At 46.2% G+C, this 25838-nt stretch overlaps 1 protein-coding gene across 3 annotated transcripts in view; it reads left to right on the forward strand.

Moving 5' to 3' along the window:
* LOC113907915 (dynein heavy chain 9, axonemal) overlaps positions 1–25838 on the forward strand; it is a 231140-nt gene that overhangs the window by 113763 nt on the left and 91539 nt on the right. Inside the window, exons 20-26 of one of the 3 annotated variants that reach the window (XM_035724711.1) lie at positions 1157–1582; positions 7877–7996; positions 10543–10731; positions 13177–13412; positions 16435–16557; positions 17530–17734; positions 18660–18824. In XM_035724711.1, the coding sequence (XP_035580604.1) occupies positions 1157–1582; positions 7877–7996; positions 10543–10731; positions 13177–13412; positions 16435–16557; positions 17530–17734; positions 18660–18824 (1464 nt within the window). Of the gene's footprint in view, positions 1–1156; positions 1583–7876; positions 7997–10542; positions 10736–13176; positions 13413–16434; positions 16558–17529; positions 17735–18659; positions 18825–25838 lie in introns of those variants that run through there. The other 2 variants (XM_027567675.2, XM_035724712.1) reach the window with 2 other exon arrangements.

The following is a 25838-nucleotide window of genomic DNA, read 5'->3' on the forward strand; positions in this document are numbered from 1 at the left end:
AAGGAGCCTGCTTCTCCCTCTGCCTGCCGCTCCCCCTGCTTGTACGTGTTCCCTCTCTCCTGTCAAATAAATAAATAAAATCTTTAAAAAAAAAAATCGTGGGGTTTTGTTTCTGACTCTGCCCCCTCCCCCCACCACACGTACATTGTCCTCCCATCCCTGCCTCTGATGAGTTTTCATGACCAAATGTGAAGATAGTTTCAGAAGCAAAGAGCATCTTCCCATGCACTCTCATTAGGTGCGAGAAGTAATCCCCTCCCCCCTGCCGTTTGTAGATTTCCAGGCCCTCTTGGGCTGGAAATTAATTTGGCATAGGGGCCATAATCTTTGAAATCAGGACTTCTCCCCCACTTCCAAAATCAGCCCCCCAAAACAAGAGCTTTTCAGGTCATGGGCTTCTCACGGATGGTCATGACAAACCTTAAATCAACTTCACATGCATTTAAGACACAGCTTCACTCACAGACGAGTGCATCCCCCTGCTTCCAGTTTATAGATGGAAGTACAGAGACCTGGAGAGTTGAAGTGACTTGCCAAGGCCGGTCGGCCGTATCTTTCTGGTGCAAGTGATGCTTGGAGCAGAGGACGACCCCACATCCAAGCAGGGGCAGTGACTGTGCCCGGCTTTCGGTCTGAATTATTTCCTGGCGGAAACTGTCACTTTGCTATCAGGACAGTCAAGTGTAGTTAGAATAAGCTCATGGAACAAAGCAGTTTAATTTAAGAAAAACAAAATTTGTTGGGTTACAGGGCTAGTCTCTTCAATCCAAGATGGGAAATTAATTTATAATCACCTTATCTTTTATTCATAGCATGCTGCCTTTTTCAGAGTATATTGGCATCCTTCTATTTTTCTGTTGAATGTGAAATAATTGGGTGTTTCTAATGGGCTGTGAGTGGCCTTAAAGGACTGAACAAACAGAGCTGAATCTCGGTTAGCCATTCGGGGTGGTGGGGGGGGGAGTCTGAAGCCACTGGGGAGTAGTTTTGGTTTCCTTCGGATGAGTCATGACATTTAAACTTCCAAGGGCTCCGCAGGCTTCAAAGCAGCCCTTTCAGAATGATCGCCCTGGAACCCAAGTCCACGAGCGGCCGAGGACAAAGAAAGCCCGTCCGCTTTTCCCTTTTCCCTAACCACCTCATCCTCTCTCCACAGACCAACCTGACCGAGCTGAAATCGTTTGGGGCCCCGCCTCCAGCTGTCAGCAACGTCAGTGCGGCGGTGATGACCCTCACGGCCCCCGGGGGCCGGGTGCCCAAGGACCGGAGCTGGAAGGCCGCCAAGATCACCATGGCCAAAGTGGACGGTTTCCTGGACTCCCTCATCAACTTCGACAAGGAGAACATTCCCGAGAGCTGCCTCAAGGCCATCAGGCCGTACCTCCAGGATCCAGAGTTCCGCCCCGAGTTCGTGGCCACCAAGTCATACGCGGCTGCGGGTCTCTGCTCCTGGGTCATCAACATCGTGCGGTTCTACGAGGTCTTCTGCGACGTGGAACCCAAGCGCCAGGCGTTGAGCAGAGCCACTGCAGACCTCACTGCCGCCCAGGAGAATCTGGCAGCCATAAAAGCCAAAATCACCGTAAGTGAAGCCGGAGTCCCCCCACCCACTGCAGCCCACGGGGCAGCCTCTGGTGCCAACTGCATGTGCCCCCACATCCCAGCGCCCAAGTGTCCCGGTTTTGAAAAAGAGGCAGGGAAGGGGGATGGGTTAGCCTGGTGATGGGTATTGAGGAGGGCACGTTCTGCATGGAGCACTGGGTGTTATGAACAAACAATGAATCATGGAACACTGCACCAAAAACTAATGATGTAATATATGGTGATTAACATAACAATAAAAAATTGAAAAAGAGGCAGGGAAACCAAAGTGGGATGCCAAAGCTCCTGACTTTTCAACTGAGGCACCTTTTGCTCTTTCTCAAATACTCTACAGTCCATGTGAGACAAATCCAGCAGACCGTTGGTCTTCTGTGATCTGCAGTGTTCTATGGAAGCTTTTAGAAGCAAGTAGTACATTGTGGTTTGGGGGGTGGTCCCTTGACCATAAATGTAAAATGGCGAGGGTCACTAGCTTTTATTAACTTCTTGGTGATGTTTGGAGTAGATCTGCCTCTCTCTGGACTGGGGGGTGGGGTGATCGTGGACTTACACCTGTTTCAGGGAGATTCCCCCCTTGAACTTCCCCTTTGCCGTTAAAACGGATACAACCAAAACTAGAAATCTGAATCCCTCAGGACAGGAGAGCAGCTGAAAATCCAGTCCGAGCTGTACCATTTGCAGATGTATGACCTTTAGAAAGGTCTTTAAAATGCCCACACTTCAGGTTCCTGAAGTAAAATGGACACAGTAACCTCTCGCTTATTGAGATCATAGTGACGAGGAGGAGAGAGCGTGCCCACAGAGCCACGTGGGGCTGAGGCCACTGCCACGATCACCATGACCACCGCTACCCTACCTCTGCTCTCCCTCCTTCTCCCAAGACACGTGCTAGCTCTGGTGGTCGGTCGCTCCTGTGGTCAAGTGCAGTCCAAAACACTTCCTGGGGCTTTCCTTTCTGCGCATGCACTTCCAGGCAAGTAAGAGCCTTGCGGCAGATTGGTCAAAAGGGCTTTATAGATGGTGAGAAGTGAGCTCCATATGACATGGGTGTATTGACTGCTAGATTAAACTCTGTGGCTGAGGGCACTAGTTCAAAGAACCTTGCCGCCGATCTCTCTCTCTCAAGAAAAGATACTTGGGCAAAGCAGCTAATCTCTCGGTATGTTGGCTTCATAAATCCAGAGGTTCAGGGGCCAGTCTACTTAAAACAGGTGATGATCACCTTAACAATGGCCCTCTTCAAAGAACACCCAGGGCAGAACCCCTGAACACCCTCATGGCTGATTTTGAAGGGCAAAATCCTCCTGATAATTTTTGTATTCTACAGTCTCTCCCAGAAAAATGTTTTAAGAACTGCATTTTCAAAGATTTTTCTTTTTTTACTCAAGTTATTTTAACTAAAGGAACATTTGGTGCAAAGGGAATGTTTTCAAAATGTTTATACCTATTCACTAGCCAACATTCACATGATGGGCCCACTCAACCTGTGAAAGCAATAAGCATATCTTTCAAAGACTTGGCTACCTTAGGAAGACACTTCTTTTCTGCCAAAATATTTTTTTTAAATGTATTCTTGCTTTTAACAACTTCCTCTCCATCCTTTCCTCATCCACATGCCTATCAGCATCCCAAGAGTTTGGACACTCCCCCCACTAACGACAGAAGCCTGATACCCACCCCTAACGTGAGGCCTACCCCGGGCAAGGAAATTTTTCCCTCCGTGACCCTGAAGACATTGCCAGCCTCCTCCGGTCCCCAAGCCTTATTTTTAGGATTTTAGGATAATTCCAAGTAAAGAATATTATATCCAAGATAAAGTTTCTTTTTTTAGGAAGCGTATATCCAGACAGATTATCAAATACATAAAAACATGGAGAGTGGCACTTTTATCTAGGTGTTATATTTTGGATGGGTTTTACGTATTAGATATTTTCCTTTTTTCTGCAATGAGCATATATTAATGTAACAATTTATAAAAAGAATGGTAATAAAAACAAGTAAGGCATTTTCACAGAGCTCATACTGACACGTAAGTAAAATATCAGAGAAAGCCATCTAATGAGAAACCACAGTCTTCCGCCCTTTGCGTGCTTGCGTCTGTCTCAAAGGACTGGTCAGGCTACTCAGGGCCTTCATACTAGTAGCTTCTGCGCGTTTCCTTTGGCCCACACTCACTCCGTCTTTGTCAATGATTTCGTTAACCACCAGTATTTAAATCAACAGGAGATTTTCGTAAAAATCTGATTTCTGGCTGGTCCTAAAATCTTCAGATTCCTGAATATCGTGAACCAATCCTAGAGTTGGGTAGCACCTTCCCATCCAACCCAGGTCTGTCCCAGGTTCCCACCAATGCCTGTGTTTTTCAATGCCAGCCTCCCCTGACCAGCTTCCATCGTCTTCCTGGCCCCGGCTCATCTGAATGTCTAGCTCCTGTCTCTATACTGTGCAGGCATCCCTGTTTCTTGGTATACCTTAGGCAGGCAGGTTGGCACTCTGCCAGATGAGGCGCTAAGATGTTTATCCGTGTGTCTTCTTGATACCGTCATGACAACTAGTTTTAGTTGACGTAACCTGTATTTCTTGTCCTGGCATATAGAGGCAGCTTCCTTGGAACCGTCTGTTTTCAAGATAAAATTGTTACCCGTTCCTTCAGCTCTTCCCCCGACCTCCCGCCTCCCACCTTCTCTTACCATTACTGACTGTTACTTTTGCTTTTGAGTCACCGAGACGCAAAATATCTCCGTTCTGTTCTGCAACCAAAATTAAGTGTCCCATGTTCTGTTCACTGACTGACCGGGAAAGCTGAAAAATCAGTAAATTCCCTTTGCCTTCTATGAACCTTCCTATATTGTTCATAGCAGATCTAACTGGTCCATTAGAATTATGTTTCCCTTTTTTATAGAAATTATTATTTATTAGTAACAATCCACAAAATGCTATTTGGGCTAATAAATTCTGAAAATGTGAAGGATATACAATAAACAGGCAAAAATCACTATTTCTATCTGTAAGCATTAAACAATCCAAAAAGGAGATTAAGAAAATAGTTCTTTTTATTCGAGGATAGTTGACACACAATGTTGTATGAGTTTCAGAGGTACAGCATAGTGATGGGACAAGTTTCTATGTTCTGCTCTGCTCACCACAAGTGTAGCCACCACCTGTCACCACATAGCGCTATTACAACATCATTGACTGCATGTTCCCTATGCTGTGCCTCTCATCCCCATGATTCAGTCATTCTGTAACTGGAAGCCTGGACCTCCCACTCCCCTTCACCCACTTTTGCCCACCCTCACTTCCTCCTCCCCTCTGGCCACCATCAGTTTATTCTCTGTATTTATAGGTCTGAGTCTGCTTCTTGTTTAAAACAATTCTGTTTAATTCATTTCCTTTTTTTTTATACAATTTTCCCCCTCCCCCTGGAGTTTCCAGTTGCCTTTGTGTTTTCTTTCTCTGCCATTCATTCCTTTTGCATAGCCTCAATTTCCCTTCAACTCTCCATGCAATCCAGTATCCTACCACTTCCATTTTTGCCCTCAAGACCTTTCACTCTTGGGGCACCTGCGTGGCTCAGTCGTTAAGCATCTGCCTTCGGCTCACATCATGATCCCGGGGTCCTGAGATCGAGCCCTGCATCGGGCTCCCTGCTCCGCGGGGAGTCTCGTCTCCCTCTCCCGCTCCCCCTTGTTTGTGTTCCCTCTCTCGCTGTGTCTCTCTCTGTCAAATAAATAAATCTTTAAAAAGAAAAAAAAAAAAAGACCTTTCACTCTTGTCCCAGACTCCGAGTTCCAATCAGTGTTGGAGAGGAAACATGTTCACTACTTTCTTGGGTTGGTTCCAGTGACTTCTGGAGCTCTTGACTTCTCTTTCCTTGATTTTTTTCTCTTGCTTGCTGGTGCTCACTCTTAAGTAACTTTCTCAGAAATGTTAAGTAAGAGGTAAATTTTCTGAATGGTTCTAGTCTGGAAATATCTTTATTTGATTTTTAAACTGATCAGGCAGTTATGCTGAGTACTGGATTCTGAGGCTAGTTTTTTTTATCCCCCTTAGAACACTGAATGCCTTACCCTTTTCTCTAGTGAGAAGTCGGATGAGCAGTCAGGGTCCCATTCCTTTGTCAATGCACTGTTTCCACCTTTCTGAAAGTCTTTACATTTTTTTTCTTTATTCTTTTTTTTCTTGAGAGAGCACGAGTGGAGGAAGGGGCAGAGGGAAAGAGAGAAAGAGAATCCCAGGCTCCATGCCCAGTGCCAAGCCCATGTGGAGTTCGATCTTATGACCATGAAATCATGACCTGAACCAATATCAAGAGTCATACGCTTAACCAGTCAAGCTACCTAGGCACCCCTTTCTCTTTATTCTTGGTTTCTGAAACTTTGCATTGATGTGCTTAGCTGCCATTTTTTAGATTCATTGTACTCAGCATGTGGAGACTTCTTTTCTTTGACTCTGGAAAATTATTTTGTATTATTTCTTTGGTAATCTCCCTTCTGTTTACTTTTTGATCTTATTTTCTAGAATGCATGTTTGTTGGCTGTTGGACCTTCTGTTGAGTCCTTTGTTTCCTCAGAGTCACTTTATGTTTTCTTATACTTTCTAGATTTCCTCAAATTCGTCTTTTAACCCTTCCCTTTAATTTATGATTTTTTTTACATTAACAAGAAAATAACGTCTGCAACAGTTTTTTTTTTTTCCTCTGTTCCTTTTGCTAGCATTCTCTTCTTGTTTTATGGATGAAACATCTTGAATTTTCCCAGGAAACTATTCATAAAGGGTTTTATGCTTTACTGTGCCCTTGTGATGAAAGTTATCTCTTTTCTCAGGTGGTTTTTTTTCCCCCCTCTTGTTTACCTTAATCTAGCCTTCATTAAATGGCTTCTTGTCCTTTCATGTTTAAAAGAGTAGTGCTCAAAAGCTGGTTATAGCTCTGCAAGCAAGGGCAGAGCTGACTGAGAGGCAGAATTTGTTTTCAGGATCAGTTGAATAATGTCGGATGCATCCTCGATGCCAGAATGTGATGTCTTCCCTCTGCCACTATTGAATCTCCTGCTGGCGACATGAATGCCTGGTGACATTGGACACTGGGATTGGGGGTGGAGATGGGCATAGAGGATCAGTCAGCTTCCAGTGAACCCTCTTACTTCCAGCACCCCCTCCATCCCACCTGACATTTCCAAATCCCCATTGCATGCCCCCTTTGGTGAATTGAGGCCCGCACTGTGTTGCAGCTTCCTGTGCCTTCCTCTGGCAGTTTCCACTCCTCTGTGAGCCCAGTCTAACATAAATCGATTGGAAACCCTCACTCTCCAGTGACCCTCAACAGTTGATTAGGGTTAAGGATTTATGATGTTTTCAAAATTATTTTAGAGAAGTCTTGGGAAGAAGAGGAAGTAAATGAGTGTGGCCAGTCTGCCATCGTCAATCGATGGCTCACCACCTGCTTTTCAAACTGCTTGGCTGTATAAACTTGGCCCTTGATTTGTTTCTCTTGGGACATGGTAATGGCCAGCAAAGCAGCCCAAATCCCAGTTACTGCGTAGACATGAGACATATTTAGAGGTATCTACCATGTGTCCCTATGTCTTCGTGTATGTAAATACGTATTCTGAGGGCAACACAAGCTACGTGCTTCAATTCTAAACTCTTGATGAATTTAGAAAACATTGAAACCGTGTCTTCTTACAAAATTCTCCTCTACTTCAGGATAATTGGACAGAATAGGTGAGGTTAAGCAAAAGTTACCTGTCCTCCTAGGACCTGAAAGCAAGGAGAGGACTTAGGCTGCACACGGCCCAATCCCAAACCCTAGACTTCCAGTGGGAGGACTCTCCCAGGACCCCTGGCATCCTAATGACCATTTTCAGGCCACCCCAGGCTTTGGTGCACTTTTGCTTTTAATAGCACACTGGTATATTTTTTTGGCAGGCTCCTACAACCCTTTTTTTTCCACTACAAGGAGAGACAGAATTTATGCTCCCCACCCCGCCCCCATGTCCATCACCCCTCTTAGCCCCACACCAAGGACCAAGGTAGGAAAAAGCTCTCTCACTTGGGTCAGGACTGACCTAGGCTTCCCCCAGGACTCCACCTGAGATCACCCCTAATTTGCCTACCTTTCCTTCTCTGCCCTGCCTTCTCCAGTCCCTTACAGCTCTCCTGCCCTGGGAGGGCCTTCCTTAAAAACCACCTACACATGACTCTATCTCGGCCCCACTGGAGGTGATGACTTAGGCTGGAATTAATGATAGACCTTGTGTTCCTTCCTAAACAGCACCTTAATGAAAACCTGGCCAAACTCACAGCCAAGTTTGAGAAAGCAACGGCAGATAAACTCAAATGTCAGCAAGAAGCTGAAGTGACTGCAGGCACCATCTCCCTTGCAAATCGCCTGGTGAGTGTGAGCCTCAGCAGCCTGAGCCATAATTATATTAGCTGAGCTCGTCAAGTGCTGCCGAGGTACAAAATAGATGAGCACAGCTTAGCTCTGCTTTGACTTGGGGGGAAATATTAAAATGTACTAGGATTGGGGGGGGGCGGGGTAGGGGGAGCAGATATTAAAATGTGCTGGGTTGCAGGGCCTGAGTCCTGAGAAGTGTGAATGCACACCCTGGTCTGGTCAAGAGAGTTTCCCTACAGAGACGTTTGGGAGGATGGGAGCCCTTGATCTATCAGACAGCGGGGTGAGACGTGACATGCTTACGTGCATATATGCGCCTCGACCAGAGGAAGCCTTACAAGACAAAGCTAGCCACTCAACAGGCAAGCTCTGCAGCTCTTAACTGTGGAATGTTTGATGATAAAGGCATGACCAGGATTAGGGACTGAGACAGAAGCAGAGAAGAATGACACCTCTTGACCCTGAGCGTCTGTGAGCATAACCTTGCCCATGCGCATGGGTACACTCACACGTGTGCACACAAACATACACATACACACGCAGGCTCTGGCTTCCCTAAGAGAGGAAATCTGAGGGTCACAGCAGGCTGTGTGTCTCATGGGTGTCTGCTAACAAACTACCCCGAAACTTAGTGATATAACACAACCACCATTTCGTTGTCTCTTACAAGTTTGTGGGTCAGGAATTTGGGCAGGTTGCAACTGGCAGGTTCTCGGCTCTGGGTGGTAGCTACCTGGGCCACTGAGTGGCCGGCTGATTTGTCCCACGCACCTCGGCAGGAACCACTAGAAGGGCAGAGCTTCCCCCATGTAGTCTCAGGCCTCTGTACTTAGACGTTTTACACGGGGACTCAGGGCTCCAAGCACAAGGGTTCTTAGAGGAAGTAGAAGTTTCCAGTCTCTTAAGGCCTGGGACCAAAAGCCAAACACAGTATCCCTTCCACCACGTTCTATTGGCCAAAGCAGTCTCAGGTTCAGGGAGGAGGAGCATAGGCAGCAACTCTTTTTTGATTTTATTTAATTATTTTAGAAAGAGAACGAGAGCACAGGAAGAGAGGTGGCGGGGGGGAGGGAGCCTGACTAAGGGCTTGATCCCACAACTCTGAGATCATGACCCGAGCCAAAACCACGAGTGGGATGCTTAACTGAATGAACCATCCCGGCACCCCAGGTGCCAGTTCTTGTTGAAGGGAGTGTCAAAGAATTCATAGCCTTTTTGAAATCCCCCATGGCTTATATTTCTTGTCCTAAATCAGCTAAGATCCTGCAAAGCAGTGTCCGCTGGGCATGTTTTCTCTTCCACAGAGAGCCTTTACAGCACTTTGGTCTCCAATGATGGGAGGTGGAGTCAATACCTTTTTACTTTTATTCCAGCCACAATGTGTTTCTAAAATGAAGACAGCTTTTTCTCGTTGAAGGAGAAACGAGTCACAACATGATGGAACTGAGCTGTGCTTTAGTGAGGAAAGGCTCTTCCACAGGAGTGTGTCTGTGTACTTGTTTGTTGGACCTGCTCTTGCATTGCGTTGAGATGATCATTTGAACTGAACAATTCAGTTTAGAGGTAGCTCTTCCGCAAAGAGGCAAGAAGCATTCCAGACCTCTTAGCTGGCCTGTCTTCCATCCCGTTTTCTGTTTCGTTTGCAGAACTTAGCAGAGCCTTCTTTGCCTGGGTGAAGCATTTTCTGAATCGGTCCCCTTGGAAGGCAGGCAGGGTGTACAGGCTCTGAATCCAACCCCGTCTCTACCCACCTAGAGGTCCTGGCCCGATACTTCAACATTCTGGTCTTTATCTGTGTCATCTATAAACAGGCATGGGGATGATTGGGTTGGCCCATTCAGCTGTGACATTCTACGATGCCATCTTTCGAGGAAGGACGAGGGGTCAGTCATAACACAGACTCAGCTCTGCCATATCCATAGAAAGGAGGCCTCTCCTCCCCGGAGAGGGGTCCCCACGGAGAGGTGTGCCATACCAAAGTGGGGCAGGCACAGTCAGGACGTGTTCCACCATCTTGATACTTTGTGCACACCCATGTTCTGGTACCTCTAACTCTGTCTTAATTACCGTGTCTATCTGCCCACCCACTGTGAATTATTTATAGCGCCTGGAAGTGATTTTATTTATTTTCCGATTCCCAGCACTTGGCGAGGAGAAGGGGGAGAACACATAATAGGTCCTGCAGCCCAGGCACTGCGCTAGGTGATGAACGTACATGATCACATTTAATTTTCTCCCCAGCTCTTGGAGGTGGGTGGTATTTGTCTTCATGCCTTATAAAGGGCAGAGCCCGGAAGCCTGCGCTCAAAGCCTGTAATCCACCTGCAGCCCACATGATGCACAGCACAGAATAGGTGTGTTTACTGAGTGTGTGCCGTGGCCAGTACAAGTCCCCAGTGATCCAAAGGGCCACACAGGTGATGTCCCGAGTCTTCTGGTATCAGACGTGCACTGTGCATTCTCTGTGACTGAGTCCATGGCACTATGTAGAGCCTGTGGGATGATGAGCCTTCTCTCCTGTCTGGTCCCTGAACTCGTAGGTGGGAGGACTTGCCTCTGAGAACGTGAGGTGGGCAGAAGCCGTGCAGAACTTCCGACACCAGGAGAGCAAGTTATGCGGAGACATTTTACTCACCACAGCTTTTGTGTCCTACCTCGGCTTCTTTACGAAGAGATACCGGCAGAGCCTCCTGGACGGGACCTGGAGACCCTACCTGAGCCGGCTGGAAGTAGGTACAGCCTGAATTTCTCCTGACCTCACCAGCCTGGGGCTACCAGTGAGCTCACGGGACACTGACCTTCCAGATCTTCCTGTTCCTTCTTGCCGACTTCCTCCCGCCACGCCCCTCTGAGCATTCACCTGCATGTGACATGGGCACCCATGTCCTTCCTTCCGCTCACCCACGTTCCCTTCCACTGCCCTCTGGGCCACCTGAGGACAAGATCTCGCCTCTCCGTTGGGCTCTCCAGAGACACTCTGATCCACTGCCCAGCAGGCTGCCTCGAAACTATAAAACTCAAGAGGCATCCGAAGCACCCTGTGTGTTCCCTCCAGTCTCCCTGCTCTTGAGCCAAACTTCAGAGCCATGGGAGGGCCAAGATCCTGGTCATGGGAACCCGGACACCCTTAAGCAAACAGCTCTGCCTGCTTCAGTCATGTGTCCTCAGCTTGTCCTCCTAGTATAAGTGGGTGGATTTTGCTCCCCACCCCTCCATTTCTACTGAGATGATTGCGGGGGGCAATGCTGGTCCCTGGCTGAAAGGGGCTCAGGGCTGGAGCCTATAGTCAGAATAATTCCTAACCTTGTCCACTTTGTCATCACTCGTCATCCTCGATCCACAGATGTTCACTGAGGGTTCCGCATGTCCTCCCTCTCCACCAGACAGGAGGACAAAAGCCGTTCAAAGACCCACACGCCCACAAGAAGGTCACCGTCCCGTAGAGGAGGTTAGGTTCACAGAAAGTGGCTGCAGTGAGTCAGCCCAAAAGTTCACTACGTACAGAAGAGTTGTATTCCAGAATGTGTCCATAGGCAGATCCTCAGAACATAAAACTCTTATTGTCTGGTGACGGTTGGTTCCATAGATCAGCTCCCAAAACCTTACTCACTTGATGATTTGTTAAATAGCGATATAAAAACTATTATGGAAATACATACGTACATACATGCCCTTACGGCACTAGGAAAGAAACAAAAATAAAGCTGCTATTTATTTATCTTGGACACCATGGGAAAGGAAATTGTTAAAAGGACAATTAACTGGTGCACAAGAGTGAGGAGCTCAAGGGCAGCTCAGTGGGGATTTTTCTGGCTTTTGGGGGGTTCCTAAGCAATTTTAGGCCGTGACCCCTTTGGCGCTCCAGTGAGACCTACGGATTTCTTCTCACAGGAATGTTTTTAGTGCATAAAATGGACCTGAAATACATTCCTGATCCCAGGATAAGAACCTCCAGAGGCAGATCTTGTTTTCAAGGTTTGTTTGATGGTAGAGTGCTGGCCATCCGATACCCTAGTGAGTGAGATTAAGGGAAAGGGGCTAGACTGGACACGCTTTCCTGAGGTAACAGGGAAGACAAACCACAGAGGAGAGAGGGACGGAGAGGTTAAAGGGTCATGTGTGTGTGTGTGAACCTCGAAAACATTTTACTAAGAGAAAGCAGCCAGAAGCAGAAAGTTACCTGTTGTATGACTCCATTTATGTGAACTATTCAGAAGAGGTAAATAGAAAGTAGACTAGTGGTTGCTGGGAGCTGGGGTAGAGGGGAATGAGGAGGGCCTGCCAAAGGGTATGGGGTTCCTTTAGGGCTGAGGACACTGTATTGGAACCAGATAGAGCTGATGGTCGCACAGCATTGTGAAGGACCAAATGCCATTGAATCATGCACTCTAAAATGGTTCATTTAAGTGACATGGATTTTACCCCAGTTAAAAAAGTATGCGTGTCCCCAGTGGAAAATAGTAGCTGTAGAAGAATTGAATGAGCTGAGAGAGGTCAACAGAAAAGAAAAGGAGGGATCTGGGGCACACACGGGGGCCACAGAGGGAACCAGGTCCCAGGGAGGCATCCTCGGGCCCGGAGGTGCACTGGCGGGCTTCCCAGCATGCACCAGCAAGCGAGTCTGCAGCGGGAGGTCATGCGGGCGACCCCAGAAGTGGGGGGTGTTCTGGACTGGGAGAAAGGGGAGCATCTCCGGTTCTTTGCAAGCTGGGCCTCTGTCAGCAGGTGATGAGTGCCGTGCGTGACGGAAAGGGTGATGTGGGCTGGCACAGGTGGGGGTAAGCCCAGCCAGGCCTGGGATCTGCTCCGGAGAGCATACACGAGAATCAGAACGCAGGGGGAAAGGGGCCCTATTAACACGAGTAAGGGCAGGGAGGAGACTGTTGATAATACACACATAATCTATGCTAGAAATTCAATTTAGGCGAGTATACCCAAGAACGAAGGGTCACAGAGGCCGGATCTCTGCTGCTGTTCCTCTATCAAGAGAAAAAAAGGCTCTCGGGACTTGAAGAAAACCTGCTTCCAGAAATAATCACGAAACCAGAAAGCACGCTTCTGGGGGGATTTTGATCGTGCTTTTGAAGGAGCTGTGCCGACTTCGGGAGCTCCTGGGCGCTCCCCTGTTCCCCCAGCTTCTGCTCTGAACGGGTGTCCTGTTTCTGCCTCATCAGGTCCCCATCCCCGTCACCCCCACCCTGGATCCCCTAAGGATGCTGACGGATGATGCCGATGTGGCCGCCTGGCAGGACCAGGGCCTCCCCGCGGACCGCATGTCCACGGAGAATGCCACCATCCTCCTCAGCTGTGAGCGCTGGCCCCTCATGGTTGACCCGCAGCTGCAAGGCATCAAGTGGATCAAGAACAAATACGGCGAGAACCTCCAGGTCACCCAGATCGGCCAGAAGGGGTAGGTGGCTGAGCACATCGCTTCTCCCTTTTTGTCGTGTGTGCAGAGGGCACAAAAAAGTGTCTCGAGGGGATCTTAGGCCCCAGTGCGTTGTGTCTACCCTCCGCTGCTTCCTCCACAAGGCTTCTCCTGTTTCTCTTCCCATTTTGGGAAACCTCCCAATGAAAGATGCGTGGGTACCAAGTCTCTGCTTTTCTTTGTCATGAGAAATCGTGTGTGTGCGTGAGTGTGTGTGCACACACTGTGTGTGTGTGTGCGCGCGCGTGCATGCGTGAGTGTGCGTGAGCCTCCCGACCCATCAGGAGTCCTGTCTCCACCGTCCAGCATTCCCTTCCCTTCTCTCCTTGGACACGTCCTCCCTGGTCAGGCACAAATCTGGGTTTCACAAAGTCTCCCTCACATTCAGCCAAACTGTGCCTGTCGCAGCCCATCCTCGAGCCCACTTCTCCGCCCAGTGTTCCCACTTCCGGCCCAGAGCCCCAGAGCACAAACCTAAACATTGTCTCTCCTGGGGAACGATGGGACATTGCAGCTGGAGGCACAGCACCCAAGTCAGTTGTGAACCTTCGAGAGCCCTGGTACCTGCCATGCTGCCTCACACGTACCCGACGGGGGACTTACCACCCAAAGGGACATGGATGATGCGGAGAATGTCTATCCAGCACCCGCCCCAGGCCTCCACACCTCCCACCTCATGGCTTCATTAACTGTGTTAGAACCTAGCTTGGTATTTTCAGTTCTCAGTTCTTGTTCTGTGCCATCAGGATACATGAGCGGGATAGGACAGGGCCGTGGGGGTAAAGGTAGGAACAGAGATCATTTGTGAGGCAGTTGGGTATGTGCCAATCTTCGTGTTAGGGACCTTATCTCAAATGCTTTCCTTAATCCACACAGCTGATAAGGTTAGCGTTACTGGTGCCATTTCACACCTGGGGAGATTGAGGTTCACAGAAGCAAATTAATGTCTGCAAGAGTATACCATATTAATTTTTTAAATATTTTATCTATTTATTTTGAGAGCGAGAGAGAGAGCATGAGCGGGGGTAGGAGCAGAGGGACAAGTTGATTCCTCACTGAGCAGGGAGCCCAACGTGGGGCTTGATCCCACGACCCTGAGATCATGACCTGAGTGGAAACCAAGAATCAGATGCTCAACCAACTGAGCCACCCAAGTGCCCCAAGAGTATACCATTTTAAAAGCTATGTTCATAGCAGCATTATGCACAATATTCAAAATGTGGAAGCAACCCAAGTATCCATCAACAGATGAATGGATGAACAAAATGTGTTATATATCCATATGATAAAATATTATTCAGCCTCAAACAAGAGTGAAATTCTGACACACGCTATAACATCGATGAAACCTGAGGACATTGTGCTGAATGAAATAAGCCAGTCACAAAAGGACAAATACTATATGGTTCTACTTACATGAGGTTCCTAGAGTTGTCAAATCCACAGAGACAGAAAGCAGAATGTTGTTCCCAGGGGCCTGAGAGGATGGGTATGGAGAGTCATTAGTTAAGGGGTACAGAGTTGCAGTTTTGCAAGATGGAAAACTTCTGGAGACGGATGGTGGTGACAACAGTGTGAATGTGCTTGGTGCCCCTGAGCTGTACAGTTAGAAGCAGCGATGATGGCAGGTTGTATGTTATGTACATTTCACTGCAATTGTAAATTAATGTATTAAATATTTTTTAAAACTGATGGAGGCAGTGTTTGAAGCAGGTGGTCCTCAGCTAGAAATCCAAGGTTTATCCTCTCCAACACTCAGCCGCCAAGGTGAGGCTTACTGCTCTGGTCGTCTGTCCCAAACGTGGCTGCCCAGAGGTCCAGATCAGCCAGCATTGTTTAAATCAAACACGCAATGTTACAAAAACAGTTAAACAAAGCAAATATAAACTACCAGAATGGATCCCTTCTTCTAGAGAGGGTAAGAGGAGAAATGAATCCCAAGGTATACCAGGGTATATGTTTATCTGTGTCATGGACCAGATAATCTCATCCTAGCCTCTTCCCACACTTTGATTAAAACATTCCTTTCTAGGGGCGGCCGGGTGGCTCAGTTGGTTGAGCCTCTGACTCTTGGTTTTGGCTCAGGTCATTTGGCTCAGGGGAAATGAACCATGAGAGACTGTGGACTATGGGAAACAAACTGAGGGTTTCGGAGGAGAGAGGGGTGGGGGGATGGGTGAGCCTGGTGATGGTGTTAAGGAGGGCACGTATTGAATGGAGCACTGGGTGTTATACACAAACAATGAATCATGGAACACTATATCAAAAACGAATGATGTGGGGCACCTGGGTGGCTCAGATGGTTAAGCATCTGCCTTTGGCTCAGGCCAGGATCCTAGGGTTCTGGGATCGAGTCCCACATCGGGCTCCTGGCTCAGCGGGGAGCCTGCTTCTCCCTCTCCCTCTGCCTCTCTCCCTGCTCATGCTCTCTCTCTCTCTGTGTCTCCGTGTCTCAAGTGAATAAATAAAATCTTTAAAAAAAAAAAAAAACTAATGATGTACCGTATGGTGACTAACATAACATGATAAAATTAAAATGTATTCTTTTAAAAAAAAGAAAATTGTTACAGGAGAATATTTAATGACGTGGGGAAATGTTTCCAATACATTTTATGTACAGGAACTAAATTATAAAATAAACGTGCTGTATGAATCCAATAGTAAATATAAATGCAAATATAAATTAAATTATAAATAAAATAAAATAAAAGGAATCAACTTGAAAATATATCCAAACATACACATTCAACACCAAAATACCAATGACCAATGAAAGGGTCCCATTCATTTTTGTGTCCTTTTTTGTATTTTGTCATGTTTCCTTATTTCTGAAACTGTACAAGATCAAATAAATATCCTTTTAAATAGAGAAAAATGGGCCCACTGAGGTCAGCCCGGGCAGCTGCACCCCCACGTCTTCCATGGAGGCCCCAGTTGTCCTGTTACATTTCCTGTGCATCTGTACCTTGCCACAGGCTCATACTGCCCAACTCTCTCCCCCCAGCTATCTCCAAACCCTAGAGCGTGCCCTGGAGGCTGGAGACATGGTGTTGATCGAAAACCTAGAAGAGTCCGTTGATCCTGTTCTGGGACCCCTGCTTGGGAGAGAGGTCATCAAGAAAGGACGGTAAGACTCCGCCATGTCGCTGATCCTTCCTGAGGAGCAGGCTCCCAGAAACGTGAGCAGATCTGCTCTTCCCTGAGCATCCTTTCCTCAACTCCTGCCACCGGCTTCCTGCAGCACGCACACCTTTCTCACTTCCGCAGAGGGAATACTTAGCTGCCCTTGACTCGTAGAGAAAGTTTCCTGCAATAACTGCTCCCATCAGTCACGTCCTCCTTGACTTCCTCCTACATGGGAACAGTGCACTCTTTTGGAGGAATTCTAGAAAGGAAGTGGTCAAAATGCAGACTGCCTTGTAAGCGTGAGCATTTTATCCAAGCTAGACTCCTGGGTTCTGAGAACTCAGCGCTCTGGCCCTTTGATGAGCCCCTGTTGCTTTGGGGGCTGGCAAGTGATCAAGGCTTAGCAAGTGTCTGGCAGAAGGGAGAGGGTGAGAGAGGATGAAGGACAATAGGCACATAGGAGAGAGAGCATTATCATGGAGGGTTGCTTTACCCACTGCCCAGGCCATAAATTGCCTTTCCGTGTCCTTAGGATGTGCTCATTTGCTGAATTAACCATTGCCACCCATAGTTCTCCGTCAGCCATGAAAAAAAGGACGCCCTATTTTTGCAAGCCTATCAAGCACCTTTGTGCGAACTGATGGTGTCCTTTTCTGCAAACACTTTACTGCCATCTGCTGGGAAAGTTTCATAATGTACCAACCTACTTGGACTACTGTGGGAATGGCTCTCCCAACAGCCATGCACGTCAAATCAAACATGGCGGCCGCGGGAGAAAGTCTCTCACCCTCCACTCCCATGCCCCACATGAAGGCAAACAAGGATCTCAGGGCTCAATCTAGACATGCTTGGGAGGAATCCGAATGTGGCAATATTGCTTGCCACGATCTCACAGAAAAACATCTAGAATTCTGTCCCTGAACCGATTCTCATGGGAAAGCAACCCACCTTCACATGACCCTTCGTGTTCCAGATTCATTAAAATTGGAGACAAAGAGTGTGAATACAATCCCAGGTTCCGGCTCATCCTTCACACCAAGCTAGCCAATCCTCACTACCAGCCCGAACTGCAGGCTCAGGCCACCCTGATCAACTTCACGGTGACCAGGGACGGCCTGGAGGACCAGCTGCTGGCCGCTGTGGTCAGCATGGAGAGGCCGGACCTGGAGCAGCTGAAGGTACGTGGGGTATCCACCAAGGAAGGGAGGATGAAAATGCCCGGCCACGAGACCCTGCTCCCCATTCTGGGTGAGGTGTGGGGGCTGCTTTTCCTGGAGCTGAGCAGCATGGTTCTTTGCTAGACTTTGGGGGGTGGTGGGGGCTGGCCATCACCATTTAGCTGCCTGAATGTCCAGTTGGGAAACAGAGACTGGAGCAAGATGAAGAACAGAGAGGCCAAAGACAGCTGGGAGACCAGACACTCTTGTCACCAAGAGCAGAGCCTGGCCCAGGGTAGTGAACGTGCTTGGGCCCACACATGAGTCCAGAAGTAACCACCATGTGAGGAGAGTGTCTTAGTCAACTTAGGCTGCTATAACAAAATACCACGGACTGGGGGACCGTGTTCCCACCCTCACAGAGCTTATAGTCTAGTGGAGGAACACAGAAAATAAATAGCGTAGACAAATAATGTCATTCGAGGTAATGACAAGACTTTCCAAGAAAATAAAGTAGCGTGATATTAAAAAGCCAAGGGGCTAACTTAAACCAGGAAGGTGGGGCGCCTGGGTGGCTCAGTCAGTGAAGCGTCTGCCTTCAGCTCAGGTCATGATCCCTGTGTCCTGGGATCGAGTCCTGTATCGGACTCCCTGCTCAACGGGGAGTCTGCTGCTCCCTATCCCTCTGCCTTTCCCCTTGCTTGTGTTCTCTTTCTTTCTGTCAGATAAATAAAATATTTTAAAAAAGAAGAAGAAGCTAAACTAGCCCAAAGTCACATGACTAATAAATGGTGCATTTGGGATTCAGTTCATCTGCTTGTCTGTTCTCATGCTGTCCTGTCTCCCGCTTCATCCATCTGAAGGAAGAAACTTGACCCCGTAGCATTTATTTATTCAGGATGCTCAGGGCTTCCCCATCTGACTCTGCCTTACTTGATGTTTGCAGTCAGATCTCACGAAGCAGCAGAATGGGTTCAAAATCACCCTGAAGACGTTAGAAGACAACCTGCTATCTCGCCTGTCCTCAGCATCTGGGAACTTCCTGGGGGACACGGCCTTAGTGGAGAACCTGGAGACCACCAAGCAGACAGCCGCCGAAGTTGAGAAGAAGGTAAAACTGCCCTGTCGGCCAAGGTTGGGCGGCAAGGCCCTCCTCCCAGCCCCTGAGTCCCGAGATTTTGGGAAAAAAAAACACAAAGTCAGAATTCCCAAGTACCTTTTCCATGTTTCCAAATTCCTTCTAGAAAGTCCAGCGAGGCGGGATTCCTGAGTCGACCAGCTCACACCCCGTGTTAGGGAGTTCCCACCTTCTGGGAGGTGCGTTTGACAACTCAACTCCATGGAAGTCTGATGAGCATTAAGTCTGTGCCCAGCCTCGTCTTCCATGCGGGGGATGGTAGCTCAGACTTCATCCTCAGCCAGTGTGTGCGGTTGCCCCGAAGCTAAGGAGTCCCACTGCTGTGAGCATTGGCTGGTTCGGCATGATTGCACCCTGAGAAAACCCACCAGCCTGCAAAAATCTCACAAGTCCAATTGCCATGAGGGAATTTCAGTGAATTCTCAGGAAGCTCAGCTCTTAAAAACGGTTGTCATCCTGGGAGATGATGCAGTATATAGCTTCCTTCCTTTATCCCACAATGTTTGGAAGGCTTTTATTTCCCCTGTGGGGGACTGGAAGACAGGACTTGAGGGTGTCTGAGCCTCTCACCCTTTGTGGCAGGCTGTTGTCCTATGCAGGCTCAACAACATTCCCAGCCCTGCTCCCGGATCAGAGGAGCAATCAAGACCCTGGTTCTGAGCAGGATACTGCTCAGTACTGTAACAGCACACCTTTGAGGGAATACACTCTGTCAGATTATTGGAACTTCTCCAAATATCAAAGCCTCTGTTCCAGGTAGGGACAGGGTAGGAAAAATGAAAAGTAATGATGGGGGCAGGTAGACCAGCTCATGCCCACTCTGGGATAACAGACAATTGAGGTTGGAGGGAGAGACACTAAGAGCAGGGATTTCCAGCCTCGCATCGTCTCCGTGGCCAATATGTGACCACTAGGTTTTACTGCTGGTTCTCTGTGGCCTCCATATCTCTAGATAGGATGGTGCAGAGTTTGTACAATAATTATGTAGAAGTTCCACTGTCTTGGGCAAGAGAGATGGGGGGGTGGACAGAACCCAACTCACATATGGTTATATATGGATAAAAGTTTTAGGGGCACCTGGGTGGCTCAGTCGGTTAAGCATCTGCCTTCGGCTCAGGTCATGATCCCGGGGTCCTATGATTGAGTCCCGAATCAGGCTCCCTGCTCAGCGGGGAGCCTGCTTCTCTCTCTGCCTCTACTGCTCCCCCTGCTCGTGCTCGCTCTCTCTCTCCCTCTGTCAAATAAATAAATAAAATCTTAAAAAAAGTTTTAGTCAAGGAAATGTCTCAGGTTCTAGGAATAAACACCTAGATAGGTAAAGGTGCCAATATCTAAAAGATGGGAGCAGAAATGGATTTAGGGATGAGAAGAAATTATTATTTTAGTTTGTGTTGTGTTGAGTTTGGAGTGCCTCTGGGCCATTCACACAGGTCTGTCCCATGGGTTTTTGGATATCTGATCTTGGCTGGTGATAAAGTGCTGACAGTCATCAACAAGTAGTTGGTCATTGAAACCAGGAGTGGATGAAGTCACTGGGGATATGTGTGCACAATGATGAGACTGGAAGTAGAGCATGGAAGAAGACTAATACATATTAAGAGAAATTCAGAAGATGTAAACTGTGGAATAGAGCAGAGAGATGGGAGGAAAAGCAGGGAAAATATGAGATTGTGAGAGAAAACATTTCAAGAAGGCAGGCCAGTGGTGTTGAATGATGCTGAGGACTCAAATAAGATATGGCTGAGATGTGGCCACTGAACTTTGCAAAAAGGAGTCATCAGTGATCTTGGGGAGAATGATTTCCATGAAAGCAGAAGCCAGACTACATTAGAATGAGAGCAAATGGGAGCTGAGAAAGGGAAAGTGAGTATAAATAACCCTTTAAAGAAGCCAAACTTTGAAATGGGAGAGAAAGGATTGTAACTTAAGAAGGACATGGATCCCCTGAGATGGGAGAGACTGAGTGTACTAAGATCCTGGCCAGGAGTTGGGAGGATGCATGGATTATAAAGGAAGAGCAGTAGGCAAGAAGAGAAGGTGAATTTACAGGAAGAAGAAGAAATGATTAGTACAGTGGGGTACATAAGAAAGGGGAAATGCCATTCAGGTCACAGATGGTGAGCTTCTCTTTAGAAAGATGGAGAGGGGCACCTGGGTGGCTCAGTCAGGGAAGCATCTGTCTTTGGCTCAGGTTATGATCTCGGGGTCCTGGGATGGAGTCCTGCATCAGGCTCCCTGCTCAGCAGGGAGTATGCTTCTCCCTCTGCCTGCCCTGCCCCTCCCCCCTGCTCGTGCACTCTCTCTGTCTCTCTCTTAAAAAAATAAAATCTTTTAAAAATTAAATAGAAAGATGGAGAGCTAGCTCCAATGTGATAGGGGCTGGGGACAAACAGGAGCCTAGAAATGAGATCCATGATCCATGGATCCATGTAGGCAACTGAGCTAGGGAGAGAGAGACTTAAAGGAATCAGGAGAGGAAGAAATGAAGGAGAGTCTTTCCTGTTGGTCTTTATATAAACGGGGAGGGCCGTGTCATGTTCACCTGCTGGGAGTAAAGGAGTGGTGGTGAGGTAGGTAGCTTGGGGAGCAGAGTAAGTTTGCAATGGCTGAAATAGGAATGAAAGGTGACTCAGGAAACACAGTTAATGGACAGCATTAAGAACCCAGGTGAGCTTGAAACATATGAATCTCAGAACGCCATTCTGAATAATTGTATGATTTTTGTTCAGTCCAGCCTCTTCTGAGAATCTATGTCTTCAATTACTGAATTTAACTGATTTACATTTATTAACATTATTGATAGAGTGAATTTCTTCCTACCATCTTAATTTGTGTTTTCTAGCCACCACGCTTAGTTTTTCCTCCTTCCTTTTTCTTTATTCTCCTCTCTATCCTTTGCTGATTTTGAAGTTATTTACTTTGGTTTTTTTTTATTATGCTATGTTAATCACAATTCACGATTCATTATTTGCGTATAACACCCGGTGCTCCATGCAGAACGTGCCCTCTTTAATACCCATCACCAGACTAACCCATCCTTACCCCCCCGCCAGAACCCTCAGTTTGTTTTTCAGAGTCCATCGTCTCTCATGGTTCGTCTCCCCCTCCGACTTACTCCCCTTCATTCTTCCCCTCCTGCTATCTTCTTCTTCTTCTTCTTCTTTTTTTTTTACATATAATGTATTATTTGTTTCAGAGGTACAGATTTTGATTCAACAATCTTGCACAATTGTTTTATTTTATTGATGAATCTTATTTCATTTATATGTGAAATTATATTTCATTTTATATGTGACTTAACAATATATATATTGACTTAACAAGGTCTAATATAAAGTGATATATCTAGCCTCTTCCAAACAATATAAGGACTTTAGAATACTTTGATCATCCTTTTCCATCTTCTGTTACTGTTTTATATTTTAGTTCTACCTACTATTCCCAAGGTGGCCATTTTTTATGGCCTTTGTTATTTAGATTAACCATATATTTAAGAAATTCTCAGACCTTGTTTCTTCCTTTTGGATTCAATCATTTTCTAACCGAAGCAAATAATTATTTCTTCAAGGGCCTGTGGATAGTAAATTCTCTTTGATGATGATGAGCTCTGGTCTTTCATCGATTTTGGAAAATTCTCAACTATTATAGCTCCAACTGTTGCTTCTCTCTATTCTCTACTTCCCTCTGTTAGATGTATTTTGAATCTTCTCATTCTGTCTGCCAACTCTCACAACGTCTTATATATTTTTCATCTTTTTTTTCTCTCTGAGCTGCTTCTGTTGCAGTTTCCTCAGATCCGTCTTCTGGTTCGCATATTCTCTTTCCAATGCTAGTCCATTATTTAACCTGTGCACTGCTTTTTCATTTAAATAACTGAATTCTTATTTTTAGAAGTCCTAGTTAGTTCTATGTTTTGTCTCACGCAATATGTCTTCCTACTTACAATGTCCTGATTTTACGCTTTCTTTCATCTCTACTGCTTTTTTTTGCTTTAAATTTTTATTGTTATGTTAATAACCATACATTACATCATTAGTTTTTGATGTAGTGTTCCATGATTCATTGTTTGTGTATAACACCCAGTGCTCCACACAGAACGTGCCCTCTTTAATACCCATCACCAGGCTACCCATCCCTCCCACCCCCCACCACTCAGCAACACTCAGTTTGTTTCCTGAGATTAAGAATTCCTCATATCAGTGAGGTCATATGATACATGTCTTTCTCTGATTGACTTATTTCACTCAGCATAACACCCTCCACTTCCATCCACGTCGTTGCAAATGGCAAGATCTCATTCCTTTTGATGGCTGCATAATATTCCATTGTGTATATATACCACCTCTTCTTTATCCATTCATCTGTCGATGGACATCTTGGCTCTTTCCACAGTTTGGCTATTGTGGACATTGCTGCTATAAACATCGGGATGCACGTACCCCTTCGGATCCCTACATTTGTATCTTTGTGGTAAATACCCAGTAGTGCAATTGCTATATCGTAGGGTAGCTCTATTTTCAACTGTTTGAGGAACCTCCATACTGTTTTCCAGAGTGGCTGCACCAGCTTGCATTCCCACCAACAGTGTAGGAGAGTTCCCCTTTCTCCACATCCCCGCCAGCATCTGTCGTTTCCTGACTTGTTCATTTTAGCCATTCTGACTGGTGTGAGGCAGTATCTCACGGAGGTTTTGATTTGGATTTCCCGGATGCCGAGCGATGTGGAGACTTTTTCATGTGTCTGTTGGCCATGTGGATGTCTTCTTTGGAAAAATGTCTGTTCATGTCTTCTGCCCATTTCTTGATTGGATTATTTGTTCTTTGGGTGTTGAGTTTGATAAGTTCTTTATAGATTTTATATACTAGCCCTTTATCTGATATGTCATTTGCAAATATTTTTTCTCCCATTCTGTCGGTTGCTTTTGGTTTTGTGGACTGTTTCTTTTGCTGTGCAAAAGCTTTTTATATTGATGAAATCCCAATAGTTCATTTTTGCCCTTGCTTCCCTTGCCTTTGGCGATGTTTCTCGGAAGAAGTTGCTGCTGCTGAGGTCAAAGAGGATGCTGCCTGTGTTCTCCCTTAGGATGTTGATGGACTCCTGTCTCAGGTTTAGGTCTTTCAACCATTTGGGGTCTATTTTTGTGTGTGGTGTAAGGAAATGGTCCAGTTTCATTCTTCTGCATGTGGCTGTCCAATTTTCCCAACACCATTTGTTGAAGAAACTGCCTTTTTTCCATTGGACATTCTTTCCTGCTTTGTCAAAGATGAGTTGACCATAGAGTTGAGGGGCCATTTCTGGGCTCTCGATTCTGTTCCATTGATCTATGTGTCTGTTTTTGTGCCAGTACCATACTGTCTTGCTGATGACAGCTTTGTAATAGAGCTGGAAGTCCGGAATTGTGATGCCACGAGCTTTGCTTTTCTTTTTCAAGATTCCTCTGGCTATTCGGGGTCTCTTCTGGTTCCATACAAATTTTAGGATTCTTTGTTCCATTTCTTTGAAAAAAGTGGGTGGTATTTTGATGGGGATTGCATTGAATGTGTAGATTGCTCTAGGTCGCACTGACATCTTCACAGTGTTTGTTCTTCCAATCCATGAGCATGGAACATTTTTCCATTTCTTTGTGTCTTCCTCAATTTCTTTCATGAGTATTTTATAGTTTTCTGAGTACAGATCCTTTGCCTCTTTGCTTAAATTTATTCCTAGGTATCTTATGGTTTGGGGTGCAATTGTAAATGGGATCGACTCCTTGATTTGTCTCTCTTCTGTCTTGTTGTTGGTGTATAGGAATGCCACTGATCTCTGCATTGATTTTATATCCTGCGACTTTACTGAATGCCTGTATGAGTTCTGGCAGTTTTGGGGTGGAGTCTTTTGGGTTTTCCACATACAGTATCATATCACCTGCAAAGAGTGAGAGTTTGACTTCTTCCTTGCCGATTTGGATGCCTTTGATTTCTTTTTGTTGTCTGATTGCTGTGGCTAGGACTTCTAATACTATGTTGAATAGCAGTGGTGAGAGTGGACATCCCTGCCGTGTTCTTGACCTTAGGGGAAAAGCTCTCAGCTTTTCCCCATTGAGAATGATATTCGCTGTAGGTTTTTCATAGATGGCTCTTATGATATTGAGGTATGTACCCTCTATTCCTATACTCTAAAGAGTTTTGATCAAGAAAGGATGCTGTACTTTGTCAAATGCTTTTTCTGCATCTATTCAGAGGATCATATGATTCTTGTTCTTTCTTTTGTTAATGTATTATATCACGTTGATTGATTTGCGGATGTTGACCCAGCCTTGCAGCCCAGGGATAAATCCCTCTTGGTCCTGGTGAAGAATCCTTTTAATGTACTGTTGGATCCTATTGGCTAGTATTTTGGTGAGAATTTTTGCATCCATGTTCATCAAGGATATTGGTCTGTCATTCTCCTTTTTGATGGGGTCTTTGTCTGGTTTGGGGATCAAGGTAATGGTGGCCTCATAAAATGAGTTTGGAAGTTTTCCTTCCATTTCTGTTTTTTGGAACAGTTTCAGGGGAATAGGTATTAATTCTTCTTTTAATGTCTGATAGAATTCCCCTGGGAAGCCCTGGGCTTTTGTTTGTTGGGAGATTTTTGATGACTGCTTCAATTTCCTTAGTGGTTATAGGTCTCTTCAGGTTTTCTATTTCTTCCTGGTTCAGTTTTGGTAGTTGATACATCTCTAGGAATGCACCCATTTCTTCCAGGTTATCTAATTTGCTGGCATAGAGTTGCTCATAATATGTTCTTATAATTGTTTGTATTTCTTTGGTGTTGGTGGTGATCTCTCCTCTTTCATTCATGATTTTGTTGATTTGGGTCATTTCTCTTTTCTTTTTGATCAATCTGGCCAGGGGTTGATCAATCTTGTTAATTCTTTCAAAGAACCAGCTCCTAGTTTCATTGATCTGTTCTACAATTCTTTTGGTTTCTAGTTCATTGATTTCTGCTCTGATCTTTATGGTTTCT

This window comes from Zalophus californianus, chromosome 16 (assembly GCF_009762305.2).
Source record: "Zalophus californianus isolate mZalCal1 chromosome 16, mZalCal1.pri.v2, whole genome shotgun sequence".
Lineage (NCBI taxonomy): Eukaryota > Metazoa > Chordata > Mammalia > Carnivora > Otariidae > Zalophus > Zalophus californianus.